This window comes from Carettochelys insculpta, chromosome 1, assembly GCF_033958435.1.
Source record: "Carettochelys insculpta isolate YL-2023 chromosome 1, ASM3395843v1, whole genome shotgun sequence".
NCBI classification, from domain to species: Eukaryota; Metazoa; Chordata; order Testudines; family Carettochelyidae; genus Carettochelys; species Carettochelys insculpta.
In genome coordinates, this window is record NC_134137.1 from 381374481 (window position 1) to 381386528 (window position 12048).

Sequence of the window (12048 nt, forward strand, 5' to 3'; positions counted from 1 at the left end):
GAGGAGGCCCCGAGGGGCCCCCAGAGCCGGGGCCTGGCCCCCTCCTTGGTCTCTCTCTCTCCCAGCCCAGCCTAACTGCTTCCCAACTCCCAGTTCCAATTCAAACCCCTCAGGCTCCACCTCCCACTTTGTCTGCAGCCCAGAGGTGTCACCTGGCCCTCTCGGTTACCCTCCGCAGGAGCCCCACACCCTCTGTGAGACACACAGGTATCCCCCACTCCATCACACCCCCCATCACCACACCCCCAGCCCCACCACAACAACCCCTTAGAATCCACCATCACCACACACCCCAGTTCACGCACCACAACCACCCCTCAGGATCTCCTCACCATTGCTACACAACCCCAGACCCACAAGCTTCTGGCACCTTGCCCCTCAGAACCACCCTGCAGCATGGCACCCACCACCCCTGCCTCCAGCACCCACACCAGTACTGCATTCCCGCAGGGCCCCTGTCTCTGCACCTCCCAGCCCTACCACACCAGTCCTGCGAACCCCTACCCCAGGCCCTACCCCCAGCCTCCAGCCCCCCAGGTACCATTCCTCCACACCACAGCCCCCCTTACACTGCCACTGTAGCACTCATAGTGCCTTCTAGGAACCCTGTTAGCACGCCCTGCCTGGTGCACCCTCTGGCACTGCCATCCCCCAGGGCCCCCAGCTCCACCCCCAGAACTGCATCCCCTCAACACCCCGGGGGCCCACACACAGCCTGCACCCCCAGCACTGCACCCCCCCCACCACTGCACCTCAGGTGCCCACACACAGCCTGCACCCCAGCACTGCAGCACCCCCAGCACTGCACCCCCTCAGCACCCCAGGTACCCACACACAGCCTGCACCCCAGTACAGCAGCACCCCCACCACTGCACCCCCTCAGCACCCTGGGTGCCCACACACAGCCTGCACCCCCAGTACTGCAGCAGCCCCAGGGCCCCCAGCTCCACCCCCAGAACTGCATCCCCTCAGCACCCTGGGTGTCCACACACAGCCTGCACCCCCATCACTGCACCCCCTCAGCACACCGGGTGCTCACACACAGCCTGCACCCCCAGTACTGCAGCACCCCCACCACTGCACCCCCTCAGCACCGCGGGTGCCCACACACAGCCTGCACCCCCAGTACTGCAGCACCCCCAGCACTGCACCCCCTCAGCAGCCCGGGTGCCCACACACAGCCTGCACCCCAGCACTGCACCCCCTCAGCACTGTGGGTGCCCACACACAGCCTGCACCCCCAGTACTGCAGCACCCCCAGCACTGCACCCCCTCAGCAGCCCGGGTGCCCACACACAGCCTGCACCCCAGCACTGCACCCCCTCAGCACTGTGGGTGCCCACACACAGCCTGCACCCCCAGTACTGCAGCACCCCCCACCACTGCACACCCTCAGCACCTCAGGTGCCCACACACAGCCTGCACCCCCAGTACTGCAGCACCCCTACCACTGCACCCCCTCAGCACCCGGGTGCCCACACATAGCCTGCACCCCCCAGTACTGCTGCACCCCCAGCACTGCATCCCCTCAGCACCCTGGGTGCCCACACACAGCCTGCACCCCAGCACTTCACCCCCTCAGCACCCCGGGTGCCCACACACAGCCTGCACCCCAGCACTGCAGCAGCCCCACCACTGCACCCCCTCAGCACCCCAGGTGCCCACACACAGCCTGCACCCCAGCACTGCAGCAGCCCCACCACTGCACCCCCTCAGCACCCCAGGTGCCCACACATAGCCTGCACCCCCTCAGCACCCCAGGTGCCCTCACACAGCCTGCACCCCAGCACTGCAGCAGCCCCACCACTGCACCCCCTCAGCACCCCAGGTGCCCACACACAGCCTGCACCCCAGCACTGCAGCAGCCCCAGGATCCCCAGCACTGCCAGCCCCTGGGGCTCAGCTCACCTTGATGCGGACAAAGCGTTTCTTCCATGAGGCAACCCCGGACAGGTAGATCTGCTTTAGGGCCTCGCGGCTCAGCCGCAGGTCGAAGCCCTCGGGGGTCACCGTGAACTGGAAGGCCACGGCTTGGTGTGCTTCCGCCATCTGGGGGGCCTTGCGGTGCCTGCTGGGGAAGGGGCAGAGAACAGGCCTTGGGGTCTCCCGAGCGTGAGCTCTGACACCCCCTTCTTCCCTGCACCTGCCCCCCAACACTTCCGCACGTGGCCCACAAAGTAGCACCCCAACCCCCCCGCAATCCCCTCAAGCTGCACGCACCAGCCACCCCGTACGAGACACGCGGCCTCCCTCCCACGGGGACTGCCCAGTGCCAGGCTGGGGCAGACAGAGGCCACCTGGAGAGCGGGGAGGGACAGGGACTCCCATGCCCACACAGAGGTGCTGGGCCAGGCCACAGGGTGGTGCCAGGGCTGCCATGGACCTGCCCACGGGGGCTCACGTGCCAGCAGACCAGGCACGCCCCAGCTCTGCGAAGGGCAGAGAGGCACTCAGAGCTCTCTTCGGCACCCAGAGGTGGGCGCTTCCCCCCAGGGCCCCCAGGCTCAGCTCCCCACCCAGGGAGCTCCATTCCCAGTCGGTGAGCTGCAGCAGAGGAAGCCCTGCCCCTTGCCAGCCCCGGGCCCTAGAGCCACAGGAAGGGGTTGGACACAGCGCGAGCTCTCTGGGGCAGGCCTGTCTCAGGCTGTTTGGGCAGCGCTGAGTATGGGGTGGGGGCTGGGCTGCTGGGGGTTACCACCAGGCACCAGCCTCCTGCCCTCCTCGATTTGGCCTGCCTGCCCCAACTGCCAGAGATCCCCAGCCCTGCCCACGCTGCCGGCTCCTGCCATGGAGCCCCCGAGGGCACCCCGCCTCCCCCTCCCACTCCCCCACCCCACCCCAGGGTGGGTACCAGCTACCCCAGCCCCCCCAGGCCAGAGAGGGCACCCCTGCCTCTCCCCCACCCCAGGGAGGACACTGCCTACCTCTGCCCCACTCTCACCCCAGGTATAGGCCCAGCCTCCTGCATCAGAGACCCCTCAGCCCCAGCCGCCCACCCAGCATGAACCAAAGCTGTCCAGGGGCTGCCCCCACAGAGGAATTCCTAGGGAGGAATCCTGGCCCCTTTGTCCCCACGGGTGACTCCCTTGCCCAGGCTGTAGGCCTTGCTGCCTTGCCACAGGCAACCAGCCTGACACCCCTCCCACAGAGGGTGGCCCTCAGCCCTACTGCCTGCCCACCTTAGGCCCCATTGCCCCCAGCTCCACTCCAGGACCCTGACCCCTCCCAGGAGGGCAACCCCCAGCCCAACCTCTCTGCTGCTGGGGGGGCCCCCTCCCTGCTCCAAGTCTCAGCCCCAACCTCCCTCACATCTGAGCCCCACTGCTCCCCAATACCAGGCACCATTGCTCAGGCAGGGGACTGGCCCTCAGGCCCAGCTCTAGGCCCTGCTATCCCCCACCCCAGGGACCGCACCCCCCAGCTCCCAGCCCTGCCCCCGGTGAGGAAGCTGCAGAGTTGTGAGGGGTTCCCAGGGGTTGCATGCAGCACTCAGTGTCATGGGTAACGAGGGGAGGGGAGTGGCGACCCTGGGGTTCCCTGGACAGAGGAGAAAGGCCGAGAGAGGAGCTGCTGGGGGGATATCAGTAGAGGCTCAGCTGGAAGGAGAGGGGCTGTGGGGCAGGCAGGGCAGAGATCAGGCAGGCACTCAGCTGTGGGGTGCTAGGGAGGCCTGGCCGACAGGCTGGAGATGTCCTGTACTGAGTTCAACACCCCACAACCTCCTGTGTGACGCTGGCTGAGAGTCGCGCTGGGCTGGAGAACAGGGCTGCACTGCTCCCTCAGGGAGCGGCTGGGACATTATTGCATTTTAAAATGAGCATGAGAACCGTTCTTGCAACCACTGTCCGAGGTTTGCACCAAACCTTGTGCCAAGTGAGGTGTCTAATGCAGCTGGTGAGTCACTGGATCTGTTTGTCTGCTTCCACGTTTGTAACGTTTTTACATGTGGCCTGCAGAGTATTGGCTCTGGGGTTGTATTAGAACCGCTGGTTTGTGGGAGACCACAACAGGAGGCAGGGCACCGGGTAAAGCAGCATTGACTCCAATCCACGTCTCAGGAATTTAGCCGTGGTCGTGTAGCCTGGGAGCCTGCCAACGTCAAATGCCCAAAAAGGGACACGGACAAGTGAGCAGCTCATGCGAGAGGCTCTCTTTCGAATGTGCTCCCACACAGGCAGGAACAGGAAATTTCCCTCCACATGGGCAAGGGCAGGGGTCTGCAACCAAAGTAGTGAGAAGAGCCTTTTTTTTCATCCCGAGATTGCCCTGTTAGATCAAATCTCTGACCCATTCAGCCCAGCAAACTGTTCCTGACAATGCTGCAGAGGAAGGTAGAAATAAACCTCATACTGACCAAACGTGGAATAGTCTGATCATAAGAAGAAGCTTCTTCCTAAACCCAGTCAGCTAGAGGTTGACTTCTGATATAAACTGAAACCTGAGCATTTACGATTACATTATGTCTCTTCTAGAGAAAGGATATAATGTAATTCTGGATGTCCTCATCATCCATGTAAATATTTAACCCTTTCCTGAGTCCTCGCAAGCTCCAAGATCAGTCCTATGTAGAAGCTTTGAGTACTAGAAATTAATTGGGAATCCAAAGGGGGTCAATTTAGGAGCATACAGTATAGTAATGTTATTTACAGTGGGTGTACTTTGCGTTTGTATAGAAATAACAGCTCATGATCTTACATTTCTATTTATTAGAAAATGTCTCTCTTTGAAACATGCTACTAATTCTCTCCTAGTCTCTAACTTCTTTGTTGCATCCCATTACAGCATTTATACATCTCTCCTTTCTTTCCGGTTACTAAATCACATTCAAGACAACTAAAGTATAGGGGGTCCCTGTTATAAGTCACCTCTTTATAAGTTGTTTCACGTATAAGTTGTCTATTAATTAAGGAAACTAAATTCATTATACATCACACAGATCCATACTTCAGTCATTTTTCAAGGGACCACAATCCTTTGTGTTGTTCTCTTTACTGTCCGCAAGTTTTGAAGTGAATGTATTGTGAATGCACATATTTTATTTTAACGTATTTGTGTAATCCGTTAACCATGACTGGGAAATCGAGTGTTGGTGTAAAGTGCTATTTGCAAGAGGAAGCATGTTAGTCGGAGTCTCACTGTGAAAACAGATGTGATAAAGTGGATCAGAAATGGTGAACGGGCCTGCCAATGTTACCATGTGGCCTACCTCCAGCAATGGTTCATACCATTGTCAAGAATGCTGGTGATATAGTGGAAAAGTCTAAGCATAGGATGCAGCATTCTCCTGTAACAATTGCTCAGCAAAGAAGGTGATGGAAACAATGGAGACAATGTTGGCTATGTGGTTGGATGACTCACATATGCAGAATGTTCTGATAAGTCACAGTGACATTCAGGAGAAGGAAGTGAGGTTATTTGAATTCCTGAAGGACAAAGAGAAGCAGGAGATGGGAGGCACTTCTAAAGAAGAAACATTTAATGCTAGCTGAGACTGGTTTCACAGTTTCTGGTCATGCTATGGGTTCAAGAATGTTAGACTCTAAGGTGAAGCAGCAAATGCCATCATGGAGCCAGCCGAAGTGCATGAGGCAAAGCTGAGAGAAATCATTCAGGAAGGAGGATGCAAGCTACGACAGGTCTTTAAAGCAGATAAGACAGGACTTTATTGGAAATGAATGCCAAAATGAACCTACATTTCTGTTAATGAAAAATGACCGCCTGACACTCTTGCTGGTGGCAATGCCAACGGAGACAAGAAAATTAAACCACGGTTTGTTTATCATAGTGAGAACCCTCGTGCCATGAAAAATTGTGTCAAGTCTCATCTCCCCATCATATGAAAGTCTCAGCAAAAGGCTTGGATAACAAAGCAAATATTCTGTGACTGGTTTGTGGATTATTTTGTTCCAGAAATGAAAAACTATTGCAAAGAGCAAAATTTAAGATGCAAAATTCTTTTTACAGACAATGCTGCTGCACATGACTTAGATTATGAATCATTATGCCCCAACATTAAAACTGAGTTTCTCCCACCACACGCTACATTGCTGATCCACCATGGATCAAGGTGCAATTGCTAACTTTAAAGCCTATTATCTACGTTTGACAATCAGGAGACTCATCAAGGATACAGATGGCGAAGGAAAACCAACCATGCAATAATTTTAGAAAACTTTTAGCAAAACAGATGCAGTGATGCACATTGGCACAACATGGGATGAAATAAGCACTTGATGCATGAACAGTGTGTGGGAAAAAATCTATCCTGAAGAATCAAAACAGAAAAGAAGTCAAGTAGCACTTTAAAGACTAACAAAATAATTTATTAGGTGATGAGCTTTCGTGGGACAGACCCACTTCTTCAGACCATAGCCAGACCAGAACAGACTCAATATTTAGGGCACAGAGAACCAGAAACAGTAATCAAAGTTGACAAATCAGAAAAAAAAATTATCAAGGTGAGCAAATCAGAGAGCAGAGGGGCGGGGGCGGAGGGGGGCAGGGAGTCAAGAATTAGATTAAGCCAAGTATGCCAAAGAGCCCCTATAATGTCCCAGAAAATTTGCATCCTGGTTCAAACCACATGTTAATATGTTGAATTTGAATATGAAAGAGAGTTTAGCAGCTTCTCTTTCTAAAGCAGACTGAAAACTCTTCTTCAATAATTCTTCCCTCTCTGTTACTATCCTGACGTAGTGAATGACTTTCCTGGGTTTGATCAGACCACAATTCGAAAGGAGTTGGTGACGCTAGCAAAGACGGTGTTTGACAACACCAACCAAGAGGATGTGACTGAAGTTCTTGCTTCTCATTCAGAACCTCTAAGACCTAGAAGACCCGGAAGAACGAAATAATCAAGCATTTGAAGAGGAAAGCCGGGATGAAGATGAAGAAACACCAAAGAAGGAAGGTAAAGGATTTACAGTGAAGTTTCTTCACCATATTTTTAACTTTGCTGATGAAATCACCGACACAATTAAGACTCATGATCATCTGACTGACCACTCTCCAAGGTTGCATGTCTCCTAAATGACAGCTTGTCATGCTATCAAGAGAGTTTTGATGCAAAAATGTATGGTGACAAGCAGACAACATGAGAGTCGTTCTTCAGGAAAGCAAAGAAACACGAACCAGGCATGGAAGAAGCTGGACCTTCATGCCTTCAAGACATGGAAGAAGTGGGACTAACAGTTGTTTCATAGCCTTTAGGTGTCGAGGAGGATGAAGAAATTGACATCTTGGACTATGAAGAGATAGTGATGGATGACTGTTCAATATCTTCATCAACGATTTAGATATTGACATAGAAAGTACACTTATTAAGTTTGCAGATGATACCGAGCTGGGAGGGGTTGCAACTTCTTTGGAGGGTAGGGTCATAATTCAAAAGGATCTGGATAAACTGGAGCAATGGGCTGAGGTAAACAGGATGAAGTTTAATAAGGACAAATGCAAAGTGCTCCACTTAGGAAGGAACAATCAGTGTCACACATACAGAATGGGAAAGGACTGCCTAGGAATGAGTACAGCAGAAAGGAATCTGGGGGTTATAGTGGACCACAAGGTAAATGTGAGTCAACAGTGTGATGCTGTTGCAAAAAAAGCAAACATGATTCTAGGATGCATTAACAGGTGTGTTGTGAACAAGACATGAGAAGTCATTCTCCCGCTCTACTCTGCGCTGGTTAGGCCTCAGCTGGAGTATTCTGGGCACCGCGGTTCAGGAAGGAAGTGGAGAAATTGGAGAGGGTCCAGAGGAGAGCAACGAGAATGATCAAAGGTCTAGAGAACATGACCTATGAAGAAAGGCTGAAAGAACTGGGCTTGTTTAGTTTGCAAAAGAGAAGATTGAGGGGGGACATGATAGCAGTTTTCAGGTATCTAAAAGGGTGTCATAAGGCAGAGGGAGGGAACTTGTTCTTCCTTGCCTCTGAGGATAGAACAAGAGGCAATGGACTGAAATTGCAGCAGGGGAGGTTCAGGTTGGACATTAGGAAAAAGTTCCGAACTGTCAGGGTGATCAAACACTGGAACGAATTGCCAAGGGAGGTGGTAGAATCTCCATCACTGGAGATATTTAAGAAGAGGTTAGATAGATGGCTTTCAGGGGTGGTCTAGAAAGTGCTTGGTCCTGCCGTGAGGGCAGGGGGCTGGACTCAATGGCCTCTCGAGGTCCCTTCCAGTCCTACTCTTCTATGATTCTATGACTCCCCTGTCCCCTCTCCCTTCTCCTCCACCTAACTCTCACCAAGCAGGGGATACTGTTCCAGTATCCCTACTTCCACCATCAAGCACATCAAATCCATTCACAAGGTAAGAATAAGAACATACTTACCTATTTCTATTTATTGTTTTTTGTGGGTTATAGGTACATGATATGTATGTGTGCATGTGTGAACTGTATGCGTTGGGAACATATCTGAAGCTAATTACATTATTCCTTATTGGTATTAATTCCCCCTCATAAGCCGTTTCACTATAAGTTGCATTATTTTGGAACGTAACCTGGACTTACAACAGGGACCCCCTGTATTCCATCTGCTGCAGCCAGCACCAAGGAATTTGTGATTGGTTAATGTAATTTGACCATTCTTAGCAATTATTACTCTCATCCTTCTCTTTCCCTCTTTTTACTAATAAACCTTTAGCTTTTAGGTTCTAAAGGACAGGCACAGTGTGCTCTTTTGGTTGAGATCTGAGGTACACATTGACCTGGGAATGTGGCTGGTCCCTCTGGGGCTGGAATAACCTGTGTGGACTTGGTGAGATTGGTTTGCATAACCTCTCACCTGTGTAAGGAGGTGTACTGATTAGGGCACAAGGTTAGCTGGAGAGCCGGAGGGATTTGCTTGTGTGACCCCTGGCTGGCCAGAGAGGCAGCAGAGGTGCTCTGTGTGACTGGTTTGGTGTCTTATTGTGGAGGAAACCCCAGCCTGGGTATGTGGCCTGGGTTTAAGCAATTTGCCCAGGTTTAGCTCTCTCCCAGTGCCTGGGACACCCCTGTGTATTACACCATGTGACCACACCCACACATACGCCGCCCTAGGCCCTGCCAGCCCCTCGCATGCCCTTGCTGCTCAGGCAGTGACACTCCTTGGGCCAGGGCCAGGGCCAGGGCTAGAGCCAGGGCCAGGGTCCACTCATGCCGGCGACAGCTCCGCTATGGCTTCCAGGCGCGTTTCCATCACATGGGCTGGGAATGGGCCAAGTAAGGGAAGGGTCAGAGTCCTGCTGTTTCCTCCGAGCAGCACAGAGAGACATGGCTGGCAACGGGCACCAGCTTCCCCAGGGGCCAGCACACTAGGGTGAGGACAGACACACAGACACCCCAGGACACGGACACCCCAGGAGCTAGCACTACAGGCTGAGGACATGCACACGGACACACATGCACACCAAGCTACCAACTGACACGGGGACACCCCCAGGGCTGGCACACCAGGCTGCAGACACACAGACACTCCAGGGACTGGCACACCAGGCTGAGAACACACACAGACACTCCAGGGACTGGCACACCAGGCTGCAGAAACACAGACACCCCAGAGACTGGTACACTAGGCTGAGAACACACACACACAGACACCCCAGGGACTGGCACACCAGGCGGTAGGCGTATGGACACCCCAGAGACTGGTACACCAGGCTCTGGCCAGATACATGGACACCCCAGGGGCTGGCACACCAGGCTGAGAACACACACAGACACTCCAGGGACTGGCACACCAGGCTGCAGAAACACAGACACCCCAGAGACTGGTACACTAGGCTGAGAACACACACACACAGACACCCCAGGGACTGGCACACCAGGCGGTAGGCGTATGGACACCCCAGAGACTGGTACACCAGGCTGTGGCCAGATACATGGACACCCCAGGGACTGGCACACCAGGCTGAGAACACACACAGGCACTCCAGGGACTGGCACACCAGGCTGCAGAAACACAGACACCCCAGAGACTGGTACACTAGGCTGAGAACACACACACACAGACACCCCAGGGGCTGGCACACTAGGCTGAGAACACACACACACAGACACCCCAGGGGCTGGCACACCAGGCGGTAGGCGTATGGACACCCCAGAGACTGGCACACCAGGCTCTGGCCAGATACATGGACACCCCAGGGGCTGGCACACCAGGCTGAGAACACACACAGGCACCCCAGGGACTGGCACACCAGGCTGCAGACAGACACTTGGACGTCCAGGGGCTGGAACATCAGGCTGCAGACAGACATGCCATGGGCTGACATATTAACTCAGTGCTCATTTAGGTCACACAGAGGAACAGCCTTTGTTGCACCCCAGCTTCCCTGAGAAGCACCCAGGCTCCCAGGAACTTCCATCTCCTGCTTCCCACTGGGTGCCTGACCCCTCCACACCTGGTCTTGTGGTTCATCTTGGCTCCTCTCCCAGCCTACCAGGCACCACCCCACAGCACCTGGAACCAGCTGAGCGCCGGCCTGTGAGAACATGGGGATCCCCAGGGCCTCCCTGGGGATCAGAGACAAAGCCAGCCCCAGGGCTCAGTCTGCTGGGCAGCCCCAGGGCCGGGGAGGGGACGCAGCTGTATCTGCGCCCTATGCAGTTACCTGGAACCTCAGCCGAACACCAGCTCTGGTGCCACCTGCAGCCGCTCCTTGGGCACTGGCTGAGCCTGGCTGCGGGAGGGAGGCCGGCAGATCTGCCGGGACCAAGGACTGCACTCTCCTGGGGCGGTAGCGGGAGGGGCTGGGCTGGGCAGTGGCCCTGCCGTTGCTCTGAGAGCCAGCTGGAGCTCTCCAGGTGCTGTCAGCTCACCGGGGGGCCTGTGGGGTTGGGGATGGACACTGTGTCCCCTTTCCCAGGTGGGGAGGATGTGCCAGGTGCCCAGGCCTGCTGGGGGCACTGTCCCTGCAGAAGGGCCAGGCAGGTCTGGCAGGGAGGTGAGGGCAGGCGCCCTGGTCCATGGAAATGTGGTGCATTTGAAAGAGGCACCGCTGGGCCTTGCTGGCGGCCACGGCTGAAGGGCCAACATGGCCTGAGCGAGCAGCAAGCCTGGGGGGCAAAGGGACCCCTGCAAGGTGAGGCCTGGCCAGCACCCCCCACATGTGGCCAGTACCCCAAGTGTGCCCCCAAACCCAGCAGGTCCTCCCTGGAGCACAGCCGGCTCAGAGACCCCAACCACAGAACAGCACACCCCAAACATGCAGGCCACAAATGGGCAGTGCCCCCCTGCCCCCTCCCACCCCCAGGAACCCCACGCCCCAAGGCCGGGTAGCAGCAGAGCACAGGGCCTCATGCAACACACACTGTAGCTATCGTGTGCTGGGGACACGCTGCCTAGCTCAGCCCTGGGCCAGAAGGCAGCCCCGGGCTCACCCCCCAAACCCAGCAGCAGCATGTGCCACACAGCACAGGCCCAACATGCCAGCAACATGGGGTGGCAGGAGGGCAGCACAGCTGGGCCCAGGCCAAGGCCTGCAGCCCAGCCCGTGGGCACCCTGCGAGGTCTGCGGGAAGCCCTCAGCTAGCGCCGGCTGGGGAGTGAGGCCACGTGCAGCCTGGGCTTGGCAGGGCCCTTCCCCGGGTGCACAGCCCCGCGTCCTGCTGGACCCGGGAGCTGGAGCAGCAGACGCTGGTACCTGCTCCGAAGGTGCCGAACCTCGTTGTCAGCGGAGTCACGTCTGCCCTTGGCAGAGGCCCTGGGAACCGTGCTGCTGCGTCCTTCACGCCCACTGCTCTGCGACCCCTGCTGCCCCGCTCCCACGGCCTGTCACAGGATACCTGGCAGCTGGCCTCCCGCTCGCCCTACATGGCATCCCGAAACCAGAGCCTGCCCCCCCTGCCTGCAGCCAACCGGAGACCCTGCTGACAAAGGGCCCTCCCCCGCCCTGCCCAGCCCCCATGCCACCCCCAGCAGCTGGCACTTACAGCACACGGCTGCCCCCCGCCAGCTCCGACCCAGGCTGGGCCTGGCTGTAGCACGGGCTGCTGCTGAGCCGCTCTGCTGGGAGAGAGCTACGCCAGCCCCCAGCCCCCAGCCCTCAGGGCAGCAAGCA

General features: G+C 56.1%; 1 protein-coding gene across 7 annotated transcripts in view; it reads right to left on the minus strand.

Annotated features, from left to right (window-relative positions):
* CPT1B (carnitine palmitoyltransferase 1B) overlaps positions 1–12048 on the minus strand; it is a 116127-nt gene that overhangs the window by 102114 nt on the left and 1965 nt on the right. For 2 of the 7 annotated variants that reach the window (XM_074976744.1, XM_074976737.1), the window contains exon 2: positions 1909–2071. In XM_074976744.1, the coding sequence (XP_074832845.1) occupies positions 1909–2071 (163 nt within the window). Of the gene's footprint in view, positions 1–1908; positions 2072–10599; positions 10620–11631; positions 11773–12048 lie in introns of those variants that run through there. The other 5 variants (XM_074976755.1, XM_074976765.1, XM_074976775.1 and 2 more) reach the window with 5 other exon arrangements.